The 23,044-nt window shown below is 35.9% G+C and overlaps 1 protein-coding gene across 3 annotated transcripts in view; it reads right to left on the bottom strand.

The window, feature by feature from the left end:
* Positions 1–23,044, bottom strand: part of RtGEF (Rho-type guanine nucleotide exchange factor) — an 89,540-nt gene that overhangs the window by 29,180 nt on the left and 37,316 nt on the right. For all 3 annotated transcript variants that reach the window (XM_081768546.1, XM_081768544.1, XM_081768545.1), the window contains exons 5-10: positions 18,897–19,115; positions 18,070–18,268; positions 17,209–17,430; positions 15,767–15,845; positions 10,292–10,434; positions 664–862 (exon numbers count right to left, since the gene is read on the bottom strand). In XM_081768546.1, coding sequence (XP_081624672.1) covers positions 664–862; positions 10,292–10,434; positions 15,767–15,845; positions 17,209–17,430; positions 18,070–18,268; positions 18,897–19,115 — 1,061 coding nt within the window. The remainder of the gene's footprint in view (positions 1–663; positions 863–10,291; positions 10,435–15,766; positions 15,846–17,208; positions 17,431–18,069; positions 18,269–18,896; positions 19,116–23,044) is intronic.

Below are 23,044 nucleotides of genomic sequence, written 5' to 3'. Positions count from 1 at the left end.
GAGGAATCCTTCCCAAGACCCCCAGGTCAAAGGGACATCCATTCAACCTTACATTAGAGAAGTTTACATCATTGTGATATGTCTGTAAAAATATTGTTTCTAGTTGATTTTTATAATAAACCGGTAGTGGGAAAAGATTCTGGACCTATAATTTTTACTCTACCAAGCTCTACCTACCCTTATATAGGGAGAACGTTACAATATACAATCTTGCAATATAATTTTCTAGAATTTAACTGCTTAGTAATATTGTATTCTTTCAAGAAATTCTTCATTATTGAGCAGTTCACCAACCAAATCTAAGATACCATAACTGATTTTGATAATAAACTTTGCGCCATAATATCTTGGAAGTGTATTATATTGTGTAAGTGCTAATAACTTACGTTACGGTGTTGTAATACTTTGGTTACGTCTGTGTATGAAAGAAGGGGGAAGAATAAAGCATAAACCATTAGCTACGTCAGTTTCTATGATACCCGAAACTTAAAAGACATGATGAAGCCATTTATTGTTCTTCATAATTCGTTCTAAGATCATGGCTTTATTTTGACCATACGTTAATCCGTTTTTTTTTTTTTTTTTTTTTTTTTTTTTTTTTTTTTTTTTTTTTTTTTTTTTTTTTAATCATCAAAATTATAAACTCGAAAATTTTACACTTACCTCTTTTCCTGACAGGTCTTCCGGATTTCCTATTGTTATCATCACGACCAAGTGCTAAACAAGGGCGAAGTGGGGGAGAGGGCCTCAAACAAGACATACTCCATCCTCCTTTCGGCGGATGGGAAGAGCTTTTCGTACTATTTGCTGGAGAAGCAGACTGACTTACTCGTGGGGACATTGGAGCTGTCAGAGCTGACTTCTGAGGATAAAAGAAGATAATTATTAGTACGCTACTAACCTCGTCTGTAACGCACTCGTCACATGTTAATAATAAATTTTACCTTTTAGATTCTTGTAATCTTAATGCATTAGGGACGAGACATTTGTTCGTTCAGTGAGACCTAGTGTTAATATATTTTTTTATCTCTGAAATTATTTTCGTTGCTTCTTTATACAATAAAATGTTTCATAATTATGCCATTCAAGATCAGTTATATAACAAATGTGTCCAGAAATTATATAAAAATCTGTTGAAGAATGCACTAAAATAAATTATGACGTCGAAGAAGAAATGACAAGACAGCAACTGTCATTTTAATTTAAAAGATTTTAAAAGAATTTAACTTTTACTTTTTGTCGATAAACTAGTAGAGACTGTGACCTATCGGAAACGAGTTTTGAGACACAGGCATCGATGGCAAATACGTTAAACATGGTATTGAGTTGATTCATTAATTCGTGCTGTTCAATTTCAGGGATTTTTTGCCAGTCGTGAGTGATGATTGCGTTGTTGTGGAATATACTAAACTGAATCTATGTTATCAGTAATGTATACCACTATTTGTGGTTTCGGTGGGCTAATAAATTTTTGTTTTTCATGGTGTGAAGTATAGTGTGTTCAAGTTCAAAAGAAGGGTCATCAGCAACATGTTTTCGAGTACAAGTTCAGGGTGTCTACTAAAATTCCAAAATGAAATTTCGTGACTTTTTCGTGACCTTTTCTTTACCAAACCATAAAATTTCGTAACTATCTCACGAGCGAATTTGAGTCCAAATCAGGCCTAATTTCCATGCATGTGACAGGAATGTGCTTTGCTTTCGATTTGCTAGCGTCTAAAGCCGACCATAGACATTTTTGGCGCTGAATTTTAACATTTTATAGAACAAAGTTTTTTAGTCAGTATTTATGTGTGTACAGATAAAAAAAAAAATCGTGACCCAAAAGCTAAATTTCGTGACTTTTTCTTGACTATCATGATCGTTCTCTGATTTCGTGACTTCTTCGTGACATTCGTGACTTTCGTGATCGATAGACACCCTGAAGTTCAACAAATGTTCTGGTGCCGCAGAGGCATTCAGATAAATCTGTGCAGGCATGGCGAGGGCGCTATTTCTGAAAGGACTAATCTGAAAAGGTTTGGCAGATTTCAAAGTGAAAATTTAAGCTGAGCGATATCCACGCTGGTTCTGGTCGCTTATCTCATTGACCATTTGAACGGATTGATCCACCGTGATTCACGTCAAAACATCCGGAAATTGGCCATGGAGATGGTAGTAAACAGATACCTGCTGTGCGATATTTCCAAAGTATGGGAGATATTCAAAAACTGGGTTCGTGGGTGCATCATTCACTCATAGCATATAGCAACCATCAGCGTATTGCGACATGTAGTTCTTTGTTAATCCGCAATTGCGAATCTTGTCAACAACAGCCCTTTCTCTCACGTATTGCTACCGGAGATTAGAAATGGTGCCCGCACGTGAACTCTAAACAAAGGAAGAAATGGGTCACAGTCCAAGCAGAAAGGAAACGCCATGTCCTAACAGGATTTGCATCCCAAGAAAACAATTTATGCATCTGATGGGGCATGGAAGGGTTTATCGATAGTGAACTCATATCTTGTAATCATACAATCACTGCTGTCGTATACTGTGATCAACTCTAACGTGTTCATGCAGCACTTCAACAAAAAAAACCGAATAAACAATATGGCACCATCATCCACATGAATATGTGGCACATTCAACTGCCATGGCATGTGTTGTGTGTTGCCATTCAACTGCTTCAATTATAGGTTTTTCCTAAACGGCATATTCCCCACATGTAGCTCCTGTAGATTACTATCTTTTTCGCCAAATGCACTCCATGACACATCTTTCGAAAACGATAAGCAGCTGCAAAATATCATTGATAACTTTTATAAATCGAAACCACCGAGTTTCTTTTTCCGTAAAGACATCCAACAATTGCCTGAACGTTAGGAACAGATTGTAAACAATGCCAGATAATATGTCAGTATTCTTATGTCTGACTAGTTCAGCACTTAAATAACGAGAAATTTATCCATGAGTTCCAAACGACATGAACTAATGAATCAACCCTAGGAATCTAGCTCACAACCTTGTTGTAGTTCTACGTCACTGCACTTCGTTTTCTAAACCGGAATGTGTTGTCCTAATCCAAATAATTCTCCATTTATCTTACTATACTGACTCAACATAAAAAATTGAGTTCGCCTTGGGAACCAAACTCGGGATCCCGCGTACGAACGCAGAGGTTCGAGAGGCAGAAGGAAACATTCACAAAATTACAATATTGCAAAATAAATGTTAAAAATCCATCTCTAAACCCAGACACATAAGAAAACTACATTGGAAGAGTTGCATGATGAATTTTATTTAATAGGAATGTTCGGAATAATTTAAGTTTTTCAATTTAAAACCTCTGAATCTACAAGAACATATTTACATCAGCTAAAATACGAAACTTTTAACAGCAGAAAACTCTAAAATCTACATGCATATGACTCTATTAACGAACTATTGGTATAATCTATTTAATTACTATGATAACAAATATATTACTTTCAGAAGAAAAAAAGAAAAGCAGTGATTCAAGAAGAGTTCCTGTGAGAAGTCAAGGACATCATAGTAACGAATAACATAACATGTTTTCCTTTAACATGAATATAATTCGAAATGGTAAGTACATGTTTAACTTGTAGATAGTAAGTGTAATTACAAAACTATTAATTTTGGCGGGGAGAAATAAGGGTACGTTTTGTTTTCTACTTCAAAAGAAGACTTCCTCAAATTTCTGCTTGCACTGAATTAGTACTGACATAATATTTCATTTTAAAAACGAAAATGAAAGCTTTCAGTTTAATGTCCCACGATTATATTTTTTTAGGCTAAGGGAGACGATTAAGGCAAGTGAATAATGATGGAAGAATTGGTAAAATGATAATGTGGAAGGAAAGAGGGAGTATCGCAAGAAAACTTACGGACTTGATATTGTCAACCACAAACTTACTTGGCTGGGGATCGAACCAGAGACCCCACGCACCAGAGGTAAACGCTCTACCACTGATCCATCATGCTCTCTCTGAATTACCCTCTGAACAACAGAATAAATTGTAACAATTATGTTATGCACCTACATCAGACTCAACTCTCAGTGAGGCTTTTAAAATCACAGATAAACAATCGAGCAATAGTTTGGATTCCATTTTGAACAGTAGATTCCTGCTCATACAGCCTCCGTGCTAACAAGAGACGTAAATCTGTAATCAATTAAATAAAATCAAACGATTATATGTTTCATAATTCGCTTAAGGATTATTAAAAAGAAATGAATGAATGAAAACAGAATTAACGTGGGTTAGTTACAATACACACACACACAAAATAAATTCATGCAGTACGTTTAAGAAAAAAGAAAAAAAGATTCCTACTGAAAGGAAGATTTTCAATACAGGACGGAGAAGAATAACTAGGAGAACACATTTAACACAACAAGATACATACATAACATTTCAACAATCTGAAGTACAAAGTTATAATTTGATTTTCGAATACTTTATATATATAAGATGTTTCAAAACAACACCAACAACGTTTGGGAGGTGATTCCTGACACGAACATAATACAAAAAGTATAGACCAACCTGGGTGCACAAATGCTTCCCCTTCGGAGTTATAGGCAGCCGAAAACATGAAAAAATGAACTTTAAAGGTCCATAGCTCCAAAACTATGGGGACTTACTGTAATCGGGTCAAGACTTCACTTAGGAACTAGTATGTGCGCTATCCAAAAATACATGTTTCAGAATCCTCCGGTAGTTCCGAAACAATTTTTATAAAGGTAGTTTATGAATACTTCAAATTATATCCCCGTAGCCAAACTCCCTCTATAAAAATTGTTGCATGAGTACCGTAGGATTCTGAAATATATATTTTTTGGATAGCGCACATATTAGTTTCTAAGTAAAGTCTTGACCCCACTACAGTAGGTTCCATAGTTTTGAAGCTATGGACCTCAATCAACCTATTTAAGAAGTCGGTTGAGCAGATCCTCTATAAGTCTACTAAGCAGAGGCTTACTAATTTCTGAAAAAAAAAAAAAAAAAATGTTTTTTATACTTCCTACCTTTTTATTTCTTTTGTTCGCTAAATGTATGTGATTATATTATGTGGTTATTTGAAGTAATCTAAGTAATCTATGTGTGCATGTGATGTGATGCGCGCGCGCGTGTGTGTGTGTGTGTGTGTACGTATGATTGGGAGTGTTTTATATATTTTATTATTATTATTGTATTACTAATTATGATACTATTGTATTGCATGGTCAAGTGGGAGACAAGGCAGGAGCCTTAACTTCGCCATGTAAAATAAGACTAAATAAATAAATAATTTTTTTCATGTTTTCGGGAGCCTGTAACTACGAAGGAAGCATTTGTGCACTCAGGTTGATCTATACGTTTTGTCTTATGCTGATGTCAAGAATCATCTCCCAAACGTTGTCGTTGTTGTTCTGAAACACCCTGTATAAGTGGGTATCTATCTTTCAAAAGCTCTGTACCCTTATCCTCGTGTAGAACTGCAGCAAAATACAGCCATATATTTTCTAAAATCCTTATTGTAGCCTAACCATCAAAATAAGTCACTTAATAGTACAAGCAGGGCTATCGAAGTGTCGTGTCTTGAAAAAAACTTCTAAAGATTTAATGTGTTTTCCTAGTCATTTCGTTATTCATCTTATTTATCTTTTTATTGGCAATAAACAATATACTACCAATTCATATATATACAAGTTAGTTCACTCTCACACTTAATTCACGCATTTGCACACATAAACATTTAATCTGAAAAGTCTTGTATTAGATAAAAAAAAAAACTTTAAAAAATGTACGTATATGTTAGTCACAGAAAAACAGGCAAGGATGTTTGAATATATATATTTTTAATTCTTCACTGCCCTTGTACCACATATAATAAAAGTGAACAAACCATGTTATTTACCAATATTACCACATGATGCGCAAAACTGATTAACTAGGAAAGTATTGGAAGTGTATTATATAGAGAGAAACAAAATGAAAATGTAAAAGTAAGAAAGAAATACGTAAATTGTCGTGAGTCAATTACTGCATTGGAGTGTTTTTTTTTTTTTTTTTTTTCTACTTAAGATTTCACATGAAAATTTTGTTCGAAATATGGAGCAAGGCAAGAAAAGAAATAAACTGTATGGAATCTTGAATGCTGAAGATCAGTTCCGTTCCATTACACTACAACAAAGCAAAAAAAAAAAAAAAAAAAAAAAAAAAAAAAAAAGTCAGAAGATCAAAAAGAATTGTGCAAATCAACTAAGTCAAACAATTAAAAAGTTAATGCAGATGTTCACACTCAGATTTCAAACAACTACTGGGCAGCAAACAAGGCAATCAAGTTCCACAGTTTCTTACTCACTATAACGAAATATATATATATCTTCTCTTGGAAGGAATATAAACCGCAAATTAAATTATAATACAAATATGATTTTTTTTTTCCTAAATACTCTATTATTTATATTAAACTGAACAGTTCTTAATTGTGGAAAGTATTAGAAGTTCTATAAAATATAATTAGCTATCAATTTAAATACTAATCCTGGAATACCTCATTAATTCTTTGTTTACTAACATCTCTGGTGAATGGGGTCCCTGGTTCGATCCCAGCTCGCGCCACGTGAACTTTGTGGTGGACAAACACCGTGTGCGTGGGTTTCCTCGGGGTTCTCCTATTTCCTCCCATCTTCTTCATTCCACCATTTCATTCATTTCTCCATCATCAGCGTCTCCTTTAGCCTAGCCGGAATAACCGTGGGACGTAAAACTCAAAACATTTCAAGATTTTTTGTTTACTAACAAATGACGCACTGCACGTTCTGTTGTGATGAGCTTTTTCGTATTCTTAGTTGGTGTCACTATCTACTAGTGTTCTGATGTGCTTTCATTGATTAGGATTAGTATTAGGAATTAGCTTTTTGGGCTTGTGGCATCTATGACCATGTTAGCCCGTCATGTATCAGGGATGACGTCCTTTGGCAATTACCTGGTACAGTATCTGAGGAAAGGGGAAGAGGAAATGATTGGGAAAGGAAGGAAGCGGCCTGGAACCTGTATGTTAGGTACCATCCCGGCATTTGCCTGAGTGGAATGAGGAAAATCCAAAAACTTCACTCAGGATAGCTTGCCTGAAAAAGTTTTTTTTCCCCCGACCGAGTGGTGCTTTCATTGAATTTAATCTTTTGTTGGTTTTAAGGTATGCAATTAGCTTGAGGTGTCGCATGAACACAACTACTAGTGACTTTGGAAATGCCATATATTGTTGGTAAAGTAAGTGACTGCTCAGTTTTGACGACCTAAATGAAATTTATGATAGCGTCAACATTCAGTCCACCGAAATTCAATTCAGAATGCAATATTCAGTATGTATACTTCTCTTTTTTAAATACAGCGAACTTAACGAGTGTTAGCAGCTGTGCTTTACTAGCAATCTTAGTTATTTTCAAACATCAATATTGAAATAGAGACATTTCTGCTAAATTTAGGTATAATCATATGAAGTAAGTATGTGGGGTTCTCCAGTACCTCATGTGTGTGTATATTAAAGGTGCAGAAATTGTGTGTGTATTTCAGGATTAATACTACACAAGAACTGTGATAACTATTTCAGGAAATCACGGATTAAGAACGAAAATCCTTTTCATCTGCTATGATTTAAATACGTGAATTTTTATTTTGAGAAAAAATACTTTACTCTTACCTTCACTTGGCAAGAGCTAGATGTAAAACATAGAGAGTAATTTATGATCTTCAGCTAAATCTTGTACCAAAGGTCATAAACAACATCTTAAGTTGTCAAACCAAGAGGTTTTGTGGGACACTGTCCAATAAGCTGGATATTTAGATACAACGGTTAATTTAAAATAATTATATGAGTAATCTTTCTTCCCTTATAATGGAAAATAAATTAGATTAACAGATTTGACTTGCAATCAATATGATAAAAATGAAACAATCATCATCTCATTAAGCCGCTGGAATTCTGTGTGGCACAGGCTTTACAAATGTTAATGCAGAAACACGATTTGATGTAAAAATACAGTACAAAATGCAAATTATTCGTATATAGATATTTTATATCTTTGTAAATCATATGCAAATTTAAATGATAAAGAAACTGTGGAATACTGAAATGCCTTGGAAGAACCAAACAAGGAAACCTTGCCTGTTTCTGGAACAGATTTGACTGCAGAAGTGCTGGAGTCCAAATGAGCGTTTCTACTGCCATCGTGAGGAACTCTCCTTGATTCAGCTGATCTTTCAATTCCAAGTCCCGAAATGGGAATTTTGGCCTTCAGCCACCAATGAGCATACATTCCAGATCGGTAAATTCCTGCATAATCTGAAATATTCTGTAAATCATCACTATTGTCTCTTGAGTGAATAATAGGAGAAAGATCAAGACAGGAGGAAGTAACTGACGGCAGTACAGATTCTGCTGAGCCAGCCTGACGATGCTCGGAAGTAAGGGATGGTTGGGCTGATGTCCGTGGAGTTGGTCCGAATGCTGAATCACATAAACAATGAAGTTCTCCACTTGTATTATCCAAGTCGTCGTTTCCACCAGGTGGCGATGGATGGGAAAGCAAACTATTTTCACCAGGTAAACAAGGGGATGGTATACTAAATGAAAGAGGTGAAGGTGTCCGCGCACACGGAGCATTCCACGCATCGGACTGCGCAAGATCTATACCAGTTTCTGGACGAAAACTTGACGTCTTCGAAACAAGAGGACAGTTACAAGAGTAATGTGATACGTCAGCTAATCCCGAATCTGAAGACCGCTGGCTTGGAATTTCACAATGACAATACTTATATGTAGGCTGAACATTTTGAATAATTCTTACGTAATGGTAACTATGAGATTCATTTGATACGTTTTCTTTCATAACGTGACAAACATTATCTGAAGTCGGGTTATACAAACTTATATTGGAATGTGATGTATTATTCGATTTATCAGATAATTCGCATTCGGGCGATACATCTATAGGACAAATCATAAGCTGCGAACCAAAGCTTGCTACAGCTCTTTCACTATCACTACACTTAGTAACTTCACTTGCTGAAGATAAACTTCTGACCATTCTCGATTTTACAATAACACTCTCGCCACTTCTGTCGCTTGACACACTTTCTTGGTGAGGAAGAAATTCTAAAATTGTCGTTTGCTGACAGTCACTTTCTTCTGATAAATCTTGAAGTAAATTTGTTAAAACTTCGGACGGCACAGGCATTACATTAATAGGCAGGTCTAAAACGGAAGAATGGGTTGTAGGAATGCTATCCGAAGAGTAAGAATGTGGCAACATGGGCATCGATTGAGATAAAGGATTTGGGTCTACATACACCCTTTGACAAGAAGTATAAATGTCTTTCTCACTTCTTGATGATTGATGCTGAGGCAAAACTAAAGCAGAAGGCTGTAGACGGAACGATTTTTGAAGAATTGAAGTTGGTAAACTATGTCTACCTCCAAGACCCTCGTCAACTATCGGACTGGATTTAAGATATATTCCAGTTCCATCTTCTTCTGAACTTGTACCCAAATTCAGTAAGTTTTCTCGAGCCCTATAGGCTGAGGCTTTGACCACCTCTTCACTTTTTGATTCTTCTGACTCTGTGCTACAGGAATTACCCAATAATACTACATTCCTGTTGCTTTCCTCTTTCACTTCTTCCATCGCGCATTCATCGGATATTTCTTGAATAGCTGTGTCAATATCTTCTTCAGTGCACTGTACACCTACTTCGCTTCCAATTTCGGAAACACTAACTTTTCTATCCTCGGCGAAATCGTCATTACTTGCTTCACTACCGCAAGTTTGAGGATCATAATAGCGTATATATCCATACGGATTATCACCAGCCTCCGCTACATCTCTATCACTATCATGATCAATGGCTTCTTGTCTGCGTAAGTTAAACTTCCAAGCTGTCTTACCAGTTATCGATCCTACAGAACTACTATTTGTACTAGCACAACCACTCGCTGTCCTTCCACCTATAGATTCTGATGAACTGTTATTCGTATACGTAGAATCACTATCAGTTTGTAACTCTACAATACTTTCCTTCACCCAAACATGGGTTGATGTGAATTTGTTCATGCTCACTTTGGACGGGAAAATAACACATTCAACTTTATGCTTTCGTCTGATTTCCACTCCCAGCACATTAACATCCTCTCTATGAGGTCTATATAGAAGTTGTTTTAACAACTGCCGCGTGATGATTTTTCGGTTTAGGAGATCGGCAATGTACGCGGTAAGATCCTCATAAGGAGGGAGGTGACTTACGTGAGGTGGGGGAAGAGGCTGGGGCTTGCTGGGTAACACGGAAGACTTCTTTAAAGCCCGGATCTGCTGCTTCACCAACTCCACCCATCGCTGCTGATCCTCTCGAGTTTGGCAAACAGCAACAATTCGTTCAATCATTGGACCTGAAATATATTAAAGCAAACCTTTATCAACAATATTCCTAAAACACTAATCTACATTAATATAAAGAAGTTTAATGTGTAAAATTCAACATCAATTGTTGAACAAATAGTGGAATAGTTTCAATACAATATTTACCAGTATCTTCATTGGAATCACAGAATTACTATAGGTTACCTATTACCAAACTTTGACTCCATAACTTCTCGATTGCGTCAAATGTAGAGCAATGTGTCAGGAAAACTAATGACGTGTTGTTCGAGAACATAATAGCACCAGATTTAATACATGAATCATGTTACTTCAGAGAATACGATAATACCATTCACTTGCATGAATTAACATGGCGGACGAAGGGAGAAAAACCTTCTTTTTCTTTCTTTTTAATGAATGTACGGAGATCAAACTGGCATTGAAACGGCTCAAGTCCACAAAGGACTATCACGCCATGTGGTTTGTTTTTTACGGACATCAAACTTGGCCCTTGATATACTGTGGACATGTTCACATTTACCTTGACCAAGTTTGAATATTACACTCCAAAGAGATGAAATTTAATTAAACTAATGATACACGTTTCTTGTAAAACGTTGGACACAAAGGAATGACATTTTGGTGAATGAAGGCTTCCTCATAAACATAATACGAACATTTAACTAATGTTATATGTTTCTTCTACACCGTTGGACATCTGTCAATAGAAGCTTCCTTATAAATAGAATACAAAGATCTCACTCACTTCATTAATTCAGGAATTACAAGAATTTCGGTGGGCATTTTAACTGTTATTACGAGTGTCTCCTCAATCGTTGTAAATTAGAACGAAATTTAGTAGATGGGAGCTTTTGAAAATATACAGAACGAATCTCTTATTCACTTGCACAAATTCTGGAACCTATGAAAGGACGAGGAGTGAAGAACGTGACTATTATAACGATTGTTTTTTTAAGTATTTGAGCACAAAATCACGAAACTTGGCACATTGAGGCTTAAAGAATATACGAAGAAATGGGAAAGAGGCAACATTACTATAGTATCTGTTAGTAAGTAACTGAGCCCCACATGATAGGAGGTCATTGAGCTCGTTCTGATAAGGGTGTAATCCTGAGATTTCTCTCACTGATTAGTCCAGCAAGGCGACAGCCGCTACATGAAACAGGTCCCTATCAACTCTGCCATTCGTCATGCATAAGTGAAAGTAGATGATGATTATAGGATTAACGAACGTCTAGGATGACCAGAAATTTTGACTCAAGAGACTGTTTCGATAATTTTGAAAAACTGAACACAACCAATTGCCACTATCAGACAAGGGTTTGACAAAGGTACCAGTTTCTATCGGAACAATCCAAAAGAGGCTCATCACCTCGGATATGTAAAAATGAAATCTTTAAGTTTTACGTCCCACGGTTATGCCGGTTAGGCTAAAGGAGACGGTGATGATGATTGATGAGTGAAATGGTGGAATGAAGAAAGTGGGAGGAAACGGGAGAACCCCGAGAAAACCCACGAGCACGGTGTTTGTCCACCACAAAGTCCACACGGCGCCAGCTGGGATCGAACCAGGGATCCCAAGCACCGGAGGTGAACGCTCTACCACTGAGCCACCGCGCCCCCTCACCTCGGATATGTAGACAGACTGCTATTCGCCAGCTCCATATCACGAAGATCACTAGAGTTTGGAAGCTCAAGTGGTGTTTGGACGACAGCAATGGTCACTGAAGCAGTATAAATCGCTTCTGTGAAGTGATGAGTCCAAGTTCATATTGTTTCGGTCCGATTACTGTGTATAAGTATGATAGCCGAGAAACAACATTTCCTGAGCGCACTAGGAAATTCGGTGGCGGTTTCGAAATGTTTTAGAGGCGCTACTCGTTGAACGGTGTGGGGCTACTGCAATTAGTTCCTGGCAGCTTCCCAGTGAAATCCTGCCAACATTGTGATGCTTATACTGAATGAGTGGCTGTGTTCAGGATGACAATGCCAGGTGTCATGTTACTTCTACTACTATGGGATGTGTTATGAGAACCATGTTCAACCTTCAACTGATAAGCGCAAAGCTCCATGACCTCAATCTCATTAAAAAAAGAGGGAAAAAATGATTGAGAGAGACTGAATCAGCCGGTGAGATCTCGAGAGACATTCAACTTTCAATGCCCACCTGTCTGTGATTCTGTAATAGAATGGCGAAACATTCTAATGGATGTCCTCCACAGTCTAGCCACGAGCGGTCTTAGAGAATGGTTGCCACCAAGTTTTGACAGAGCAAGAGTGTCAGATAAATATTTTAAGTAAGTTTTCAATTACATTTTGCTAGTCATTGTATAACATTTCTTTTGAATGCCTGACAATGGACTCAAGAAATTTCATATATCTTATTATAATTATTATTATTCATAAAAATAATACCCACATTTCATATAGTTGAATGAATTTTGAAAAAAAAAAAAACTCAAGGGGTGGGGAAACGGAACCATATTCAATACTACGGGCACCTGCTCTTTATTTTTTTATTTTTGTTTAGTTTATTTTTATTTTTATTCAAATTTTATATAATGAAAAGAGATATATGTAAATTATGTTAATATATAATAAAAGTATTCTGTATAGAAGACACAATAATCTTTCAATAGTTCAAGTTTCTAAAATATAAATCTACTGACAAAATCAAAATAACAGATTATTAATTATTGTCCGTAACTAATTATTGTGTGATCGAGAATAAATATAATAATTATTGTATTGTCGATTCATGGTCGGAAACAAGAAATATTTTTATTTTTTGTTTCATTTTTTGATTGTTTTGTTTTCTGACCTGTTAAACAAGAAGACCTTGAATCGCGACAGTTCCAGAACCTAAGAGTATGATTCAATTATATTGTATGGTTTGTCTGAAAACTCCAAAAATACGTTGAATGGGTCACTCATTCTTGGAGAGAAAGCAGGGTGGAAATTGATCTTTCTTTTCTAGCTTTTTCAAATTTCATAATGGTTTCAGTTGATACCGTAATTCAATTTTTTAACAGTTGACTGCAATATAACTACTGCTGCCTCTTCATCCCTATTATAATCTAGCCCTTCCGGCTGGTCTAGTGGCTAGTGCATGTGCCTTTGGGGCACGTGGTCCCGGGTTCCATTCCTGGTGGGAAAACACAAAAAAAATCATTTACAAGCATTTATTTTCATTAATCATCCGTCCCCTTTAGCCTAAAGGGGACAGCTGTGGGACGTTGAGCTAAAAAAAAAAAAAAAAAAAAAAAATCATTTCATTTCATATATTCTACATGTTGAAAGGCGGATTTCATCGAAATGTTTATAAGCAGAAGAAAAATGATAATTTCGTCACACTCAATATATAGTCAAAACATAATGACATACATTAAATCCTCTACTCCCAACTTTCTTACACATACCATCCCAGTCTCCACTCCCAATAAAGTTGAAGAATTAATTCTGGTACTCTGAAACTGTTAATGATAAAACTGTTTATCATGTGAGATTATTCCTATTGATATGCTTCTTCTGCAGGATATGTGAAAAGATTTTGGAGAGAGCGCATGAATCATAAACATCGGTCATCAATGATATCGTGGTTCCTATTGTCATGGAGTCTTACATGGAACAAAAGGCGAATAATAAGTTTTGCCGTAAGTAAGGAAAATCAACAATAGAGACTTACGAGATGACCAGAACTTCTCATGGTCGTATGTTTAAACGGTACGCCAGATTTTGTGATGGTCGTGAAGACGTTTCTGACAATTCTGGAAGTGAATGTCCGTAAACAAGTTGTTTAGAGGAAGATGCAGAGTGTGTTCGCGGCCTGTTGTAGTCAGATCGTTACATGACCACTCGCATGATTGAGGGTGCATACCAACTGCAAAACTATCCGACAAATCCTGAAAGAATATTTCGAGAAAATCAAGATTTAGGCGTCATCCTTTGAGCTCAGATTTGATTACGGTTACGATGGAACACGGTTACAAGAGCATGGACTTGTCTGGATCCATCAACGGGCGGCATACACATCTTTGCGTCGGCTTCCACTGACCCAAAATAACAACTAGTCAGCCCACAATAGGCACATAAACACCGTCATTGGCGTGTTGAGCGGTAGACGGTCGTGCTTTCGAACGATTTCAGCTTCAATTCGTCCTAAAATGAAGGGGCGCATATGTAATAGATGCCATCGTGATGACTGCAATTTGCCAACGTGCACTAAGGTATGATGTAGGGCACCTCTGAGTACAACACGTGATATTGACCCGGACGGATCAATCCCCATATCTCGGAATATCTACACATTCAAGATACGATTGATACCGCTGCTCCGTGGTCGCATGGCTGTTGTCCAATGAACATATGTGGAATATTGTTCGTTGGCACTTTGTACATCCTCCAGCATACAGTGTCGATGTTGTGTGGATTGTCTTAATTCAACGCCTGTTTAATTTTATGCTACGATGCACACAGGCTTTGATTGTAGCACGTGGGAACTTTATACTATACTTAATCACGGTTGCAGGTGTTTTTCAGCTTTGAAGTTGTTTCATTACACCTATGGTGTAAGATTTATTGCACTTAAGTTCTTTCTTTGAACTACAATTTTTACAAACAGTGTGTACATACGTGATTTTATACAGACCGTATGGAACATATATTCAACTAATTCACACCTTACTTGAATATTCGACCATAACTACATTCATATCCATAGCAATATTTGAAGAATGACCGATCTCCTTCGTCCGTCCTGGAAGAATATCAAGCTCACATCAACAATTCCTTCTTGCATCTTAAAGCAAATACAATGCAAGCTATCAACAGACAACAATAAAGTTTTTAACTTCATTAAGTGTTTTTCAAGTTTACGCATTAGGATCGCAAAAGGGACTTACAAAATTGAGATGTAAATATGTCCGTCCGTTACTCCACACGATCACTCTTGAACGGAAACAAATTTTTGTATTCTATTTTTTGCAACAGATAGCTAGAACAATTATCTCAATCGAGTTCGCAAATAAAACCAATCCGTTAACATATTCATGGAGAACAGTAACTTCAATGGTAGTTATCCATATCCGATTTTCCATTATTGAAACAAAGGTAGAAGTTACACATCGCGCCGTTAGACAGTAGCAAATATCCCCTAGTAGCTGACATCTATTGGGCGAAATTTGAATTTCTTATTGGTCTACAGTGGCTTATGCTTAGAAGAAATAATAAGAAGTAATTATTCATGTGAGCTTGCTTATCTTCCATTCTCCAGTATGGCCTAATCTCACTCCCTATAATTAAGGTATCTGAAAATATTTTTATCAGCATAAAACCACTTACCTATTATTTCAAAGGCATTTTTGTATACATCAGAATCATCTAACTTATTTACATTAATTCCTGAAAGGGGCAATTTTCCCTGAAAATACAATGGAAGCATAATTTTAGGAAATGAAGAAACCAAAAATAATAAAATACAGAATGCACAATTACATGTACTTTAATCCTACTATTATTATATATTTTTTTTCTTAACTGAAAAAAAAAATCTTCAGCTTTACGTTCCACGTTTGTGCCATGTAGACTACAGGAAACGAATGATTAACAAAAGTGAATAATAATGAAAGGAACTGGTGGAATGAGAATGTGGAAGGAAACGGGAGAAAATCAAGAAAACCCATGAACACGAGGTTTTACTACAAACTTACATGGCCTGGAAACGAACTAGGGACCTCTCGTACCAGAGGTGAGCGCTCTACCACTGAGCCACCGTGCTCTCTTCTTATTTGCAGTTTATTTATTTATTTTTTAAAAGCTCCAAGCTTACATAAGATGTGAACCATAGTTCAATATAGGGATCGCTTAGAATAAAAGGACTACCTATTGTTTACTGCTGTTGGTCGTTTCCAATCGACTGGTGCCAATAAGAAAATTGTTTTTTTTTTTTTTTTTTAAATAAATGTAGAGAAAGAAGTACATGATGACAAGCTGAGACAGTATTCACAGAGATATTGTAATTAAAAATAATAATCAAGCTGACTATGTGGATAGCTATAATATTATATCTATTATCAAATAAATAAATAAAAATTAAATGAAGCGCTACTAATATTTTCAGATCATATGGTTTCAGCGGCAAACCTCCGTCAACTTCAGTGGAGGAGTAAATTTGTTGTTGATTTGAGTTTAACGCCCCTTTCAGCAGCGAGACAATATGAAACGTGGACCTACAGTTAACGTGGAATCCGAATCACATGGCTCCCTCCGGGTATCGAACCCAGGCCTCCCACATTAAAGGCGCGTACGCTAACCGCTTAGCCACGAAGGGACTCATGGAGGAGTAAACTCTAGCTGCAAAATCCTACGTAATGTTACCTTTTATGTCCTGAATTAACAATATACTGTTGATATGGATGAAAACTCGAATTCCTTGAAGTTACTTCCTTGTTTGTTTACAAATAGAGAAGTTTAGTGCAAATGTTGAAGTGCAGATCTACATTTAACAGTAGGTTGAAATTAATATCGCACTTTTAATATCACAGTTCGAAGAATTCAGTATTACAGTTAGCCATCGTTTTACCTGTAAGAGCACAGTCCTTTCATTCAAGTTCAATAGTTGATTCTTCGTCTTCATCAGTACCACGTAATTTGCAAGGATTATAGTTTTCATCCATATCAACCCTATAAGTATTCCTCTTAACTGCAGATTGCTACTTTACTAACTGGAAAGAATATACTATTTCTCAAGATACAAATATCCGCTAATTCAAGAACACACACACCTCATATATGAAAGCACTCATACGTTGGCTGACACTTAAAATGAGAAGCGTTGATGGAAACAGTACGAAGTAACGATCTCGATGGTCTGCACCCACTGCCACAGAACCCATGTGGATGATCTCTCCTAAAGTTGAAAGATCTTCGCCTTCCCATCCGCGGACACCTCCTGTTAATACTTCCAATTCCAACTCTTTTTGTCTTCTTGTGGCAGAACATGCAGACTGAAAGAGGAAGACAAAATTCAAAGGTTCACTTTCGAGTCGAAACAAAGCATATAGAAGAATATGTATCAAATATATTAACACAACGATCGATCTCAAAATTTCTTGGGAAGTTATACATGAAAATTCAATATACTGTATATAGTCCGAAGAAACTTTTGGTTGGGATGTACAACATATTCATTATATCTAGGTCTATATTAATTACCCAATTGCAGGAAGAAAAATATCATGTTCATTTTGTAAAATCCCTAATAAGTTAAAGACAAAATATTTTATTATATACTCTTGGAATCGGTACTACGTTAAAGTTTACTGAAAGTAGTTATACAAGTCACAAAACCTTGTGGATTAGGGGGGTACGAAAGAAAAAATATAATGTAAATTATACACATAGAGTAGTTTTCCTTTTTAATAAATTTATTTATTAGCGATGTTCCTAACTGCCAAAAAATAGTAGTATACACTAATTACTTCATTATAGTTCATTATACAAGGCTCGACGTCAAGTGCTTTCCTACTAGTAAAGTCTACGATCATATGACACTGACACTATTGAACTAATGTGATCAATCAGACAAAATTTATAGATCTTAACTTCAGTCATGCACAACAAGATATTCGTTATCTTCTACTTACAGCAATATCTTTGTAGACACTAACAGAACGCTGAGTGTCACCTCTGTCTGGATGGTTTTCTTCAACATGTCGTTCAAGTTCTTGGAGCATACCCGCATACTTCTCCAGCCGGCGGAATGGTTTACTTAGGCCAGTAGTTAGTACCAGAATTCCTGGACTATGAGCACCTTGTGATTCCATAAAGCCATTCAGTTCGTCTCTGAAATACATAATAACATATGTATAATTATAATACAACCTAAAAAATGTAGAAAAGGAAACAGTAATTTTTTGATTAAGTACTATGTAAAATAAGTTCTTGACATTAACAGATCATGTTCAACATGTTTGGCATGAAATCTATACGTTATTACATATCTTGAAGTTTTAATATACGATTGTACAGTTATCCTGTATCACATAGTGTCTGATGAAGCCAAAGAGTTAGTTGGCGAAACTGTAACACGGGTTGAAGTTTTGCTCAGCAAATAATTAGTTTATATTTAATGAAGTTTTAAAGTTCATTTTACGTTATTTAAGCTGGCAAGCTTGTTCCCATAGCGTTTTGGTAAAAACAAAAATCAGGTGCAGATTTGTGAGTTAAAAAAAAAAAAAAGACAGGAAAAGCAAGGAAAGGAAAGAAAAGGACAGGAATTGAAAGAAATAAAAAAGAAAAGAAAAGGAAAAGGTAATAAAATAGAACTTTCAATTGAATTATTGTTTCTTGCATACCACTACATATAGGAAAATAATTACGCATTGTGAAACCATGAGGATGATTGGAGTAAATGTGTAACGAAATCAATAGAAAGGAATTAATAAGAATAATAACATACAAATGTACTTACTTGTATTTTTCCAGCATGCACACAGCACGAGGATGTGTTGAGCAATAAGACTGGTGCACATGTTTCACACGAGGAGCTGATTGTAGGAAAAGTTTTCCTACACGTTGTTCGGTTGAAGATCGTTGATGGCAATCCTCTAACGCTGCTAAAAGCTGCTGATGTAATTCCACTACATCTTCAATATTACCTACTAATTGTCGATATTCATCTACCGTCAAGCTAAAATATTAAAAATGGACATAAAAATAAATTGCATAGTTATTGCTGCACGAAATCATTCTCGTGTATATAAATATTACACATATATATCAGTGAAACTTCTCTATATTGGCCACCATTAGTTCCACGGAATGTGGCCAACTGACAGAGTTTTTTAACTAAAAATATTATAGATCGTAATGAGCACTTCTAATTGTAGTAATGTAAATATGTAGTAATATCAGATATTCAATCAACAACACTCACATCTGCAGGCTAATGTACTCATCCAACAGAAACAGGTATTTCCTTATACCTCTTTATTGTACCCACTATTAGAAATACTTATGCACAGTATACCATACCAATATTATTCGATTACCTTTGTAGGTAAACACAGCGCTAAATATATAATAAACATAGACCACAATAGAATAATTATTGACAGCCATTTTATATCCCCAAAAAACAATAAAACATTTGTAACTACCTTACTCATCGACTGGTGAATCATATCACTAATATTTCCCTCCAATTCCTCATAGATCTTAAAAACAACCTCTTTTATATTCAACATTTTCAATTTAGCAATCTTGTATTTATATCAATTCAAAAATTGAAATGTTTCCTATCAGTTTCTTAAAAATAGTACCAGAAGAAAAGTTCCTGTAACATTCAAACATCCATTGCACCTTTCTTATTTATTTATTTATTTATTTGCTTCTTCCTTCCAACGCTTGTTCATTGAAATTCTTTGCTCTTGTAACTAATGAAGCTGTTCTTCCTCTGATGTAATTGAAGAAGCTGTGACTGACGAACCTTTGCATCACGTTTGTGAAACTCATTAAGAATTTACTGTTTCAACTAAGGTGGCAATATTTTCTCCATAACGTAGGTTTGATAGCATCCTACCGACTGCGCGATTATAGTAATGCAAATATAATGTGATATCATATATTCAGTCAGAAACAAATACATTTACAGGCTAATGTATTCCTCCAATAGAAACACGTGTTCTCTCTTTATCGTTCGCAGACTATTCTCTTTACTCTCGTAGCAATTTGCCTGATAATTAACTTAAACTTCCTCAACAATAATGAAGCTACTAATTAATATCTTTGTAGTAGGTTGTATTTTAAAAGTAACATATAGTAAAATCTATTTCTACAATGCATTCGCTGAAATAAATAGCTATCTTAGTTCATTATTTACACTGTTTTACAATATTTGTAATTTCAACGTGTTATTTAGCTATAAAACGCTATGGCAAATCATTTTTTAAATTTTTTCCACCTATGACAATAGATAAGATAAAATGTCAATTCCAGGAATACTCAAAACATCCATACTGTCTTGCCCACTACTCTCAGTAGTCAAACACCAAAAGCGACCTATTGTGCATCTGGAAAATAACTGTTCACCGCTTTCTTTTAACACTTTACAACATATATCCGATCATCATTCATTCTGCAAATTTTCTACAAGCTCCCTATGAAGACAAGGATACAAAGAAGTGGCAAAAATAATATCCAAATCTCTCTGGACTGAAACACGTAAGGATTTTACGATATAAAATATGAATGGGAGGCCTCAACATCAATATATAGATACACTGTCGCCAATAGTTAAATAAATAAATAAATAAAAATAAAATGAAATAAAATAAAATAAAATAAAAAATAAAGGGTAGACAAGTTTTCAATTCCTCCCTTCGGTTGTTTGATCTGCTGAAACATATGACAGTAAAACACCTTCTGAAAGGTTTGTAAAAAGTAAAGATCACATAGGTATCCAATATACAGAGGTGAATTTAATATTAACAACGCTACTTCTTCAATGCGGCTAAGTGCCAAAATAGACAGATGGACAATTTATAGAGTATTACATATGTCATATGAAAAATGCAGGTTCTATTGAAAAACCAAGGCAACTTAGGGAGGTAGCAAACTAAGAGAGGTGGCCAATTTAATAGTTTATATATATGTATACTGTATATATATATATGAAATGATTACTCGAGATGAAATTAAAATCCATCTTGTAGGTTACGGAATGCATGTGTTGTACGAGGCGCATTTCAAAAGAAAAGGCCGATATTTTATTATAACGACTGGCAATAGTGGTCGGATCACGCTTGCGCAGTAACATCACTTGGTCCATTGGCTATCAAACAACCATAGTTTCGCTAGTCATCTGTTTGTTTTCGTGTGTGCTGGAGCGTGTTAAAATGGCTGCGCGCATACACAATCCCGCCAGGTGCGAGGTCCGCTCTGTAATTAGATTTCTTCACGCCAAAGGACAAAGTGCTGCTGAAATTTATAGAGAATTGTGTGCAGTGTACGGCGACAGTGTAATGAGTGAAAGAAAGGTACGGCAACGGTGTCGTGCATTCAAAGGCCGTACAAATATTCACGACGAAGAGAAGAGTGGAAGACCAAGCATTCACACTGACGACCTGGTGCAGCGAGTGAATGAAAAAGTTAAAGAAAATCGTCGCTTCACCATTACCGCTCTACACATCGAATTTCCAGAGGTTTCACCAACAACATTGTTTTGAATTTTTACAGAAACATTAGGATATCAGAAATTGTGTGCCAGATGGGTCCCCAAAATGTTGGCAGACGTCCACAAACAGAACCGACTGACTGCAGCACGTGCATATCTTGATCTCTACGACAGAGCGGGTGATGGATTTTTTACCCACATTGTTACGGGTGACGAAACATGGATTTCTTACATCAATGTCGAGTCGAAACAACAATGGATGCAATGGCTTTCACCTCAACGATTTGAAGAACCTGATGAATTGAAAACGGCAGTGTTGAAGTGGCTGAACTCCCAGGCGGCGAACTTCTATGCAGAGGGTATATATATATATATATATATATATATATATATATATATATATATATATATATATATAAAGTGCCACGGTACAGAAAATGCTTGGAAAATAATGGTGACTATGTTGAAAAATAAAGTGGATATGTACTTGTTTTTATCCAATAAAACAATGTTGCTAAACTTACTTACCTGTTTCCAATTAAATATCGGTCCTTTTTTTTTTTCGCCTCGTAGTAATATGAAGTTGAAAATTTAAATTTATTTACGAGGATAGTCCCAAAAGTAAGGTTTCCTACTTTTTAGGCATACAAAGAAATGTTTGTTTTTTCAACATCATTTTAAAGCTTCTATATTTATCTATTTTTCTACATAATCGCCATTTCGATCGATACAGTTTTGTAGGCGCTGTGGCAGTTCTTGTATGTCTATGTCATACCTACTTGCTGTCATGTGTTTGAGCAAGCTTTAAACCTCATCTATCACCTCGTTGTCGTTGTTGAAGCGCGTTCCAAATGTTCTTTCAACTTGGGAAAAAGGTAGTCACTGGGTTACACATCAACGATCTTTCGATTTTTTCTACGTCGCAAATTTCAGTACGACCAGCAGAAAACTCCCTGACACAACTTCCGGACGTTTCTGACATGCATGTACGATTCGTCATACATTTCATTAATTGGTGATGAATTTCATTCCATTTAACGCCTTTTGCGTTCAGAAACTGAATAAGTGCGGGAACTTCGCACTTATCATCAAGCCCGAGTTCCATTTCAAAAGGCTGCCAAGCCAACACTAAGCGTCCCAGTGAGGTGTGCGCAGGTTTGTTTGGGAGTGACGAAACAACAAACACAACAGTGTTGCCAACAGCTGCTCGACAGGTTTCCTTGCGTTCCCTGGGCTTTGGAGATCTTACTTTTGAGATTACCCTCGTAAATTATGCACTTATTGCTAATTTTTATAGATAGCAATGTTACTAAAGTTATTTACCTATTTCTCTGGGTTACCTAATTATATGTGGATTATTAAGTATAATGTCTATGCTCGATAAAACACACATTTTAAATAACTTTTCTATGCCAATCATTAATGTGCACTGTTTTTATTAGTTT

This window comes from Thermobia domestica, chromosome 8, assembly GCF_964235325.1.
Source record: "Thermobia domestica chromosome 8, izTheDome1.hap1.1, whole genome shotgun sequence".
Classification (NCBI taxonomy): Eukaryota; Metazoa; Arthropoda; class Insecta; order Zygentoma; family Lepismatidae; genus Thermobia; species Thermobia domestica.
This window is presented reverse-complemented; position numbering and strand designations above follow the sequence as displayed.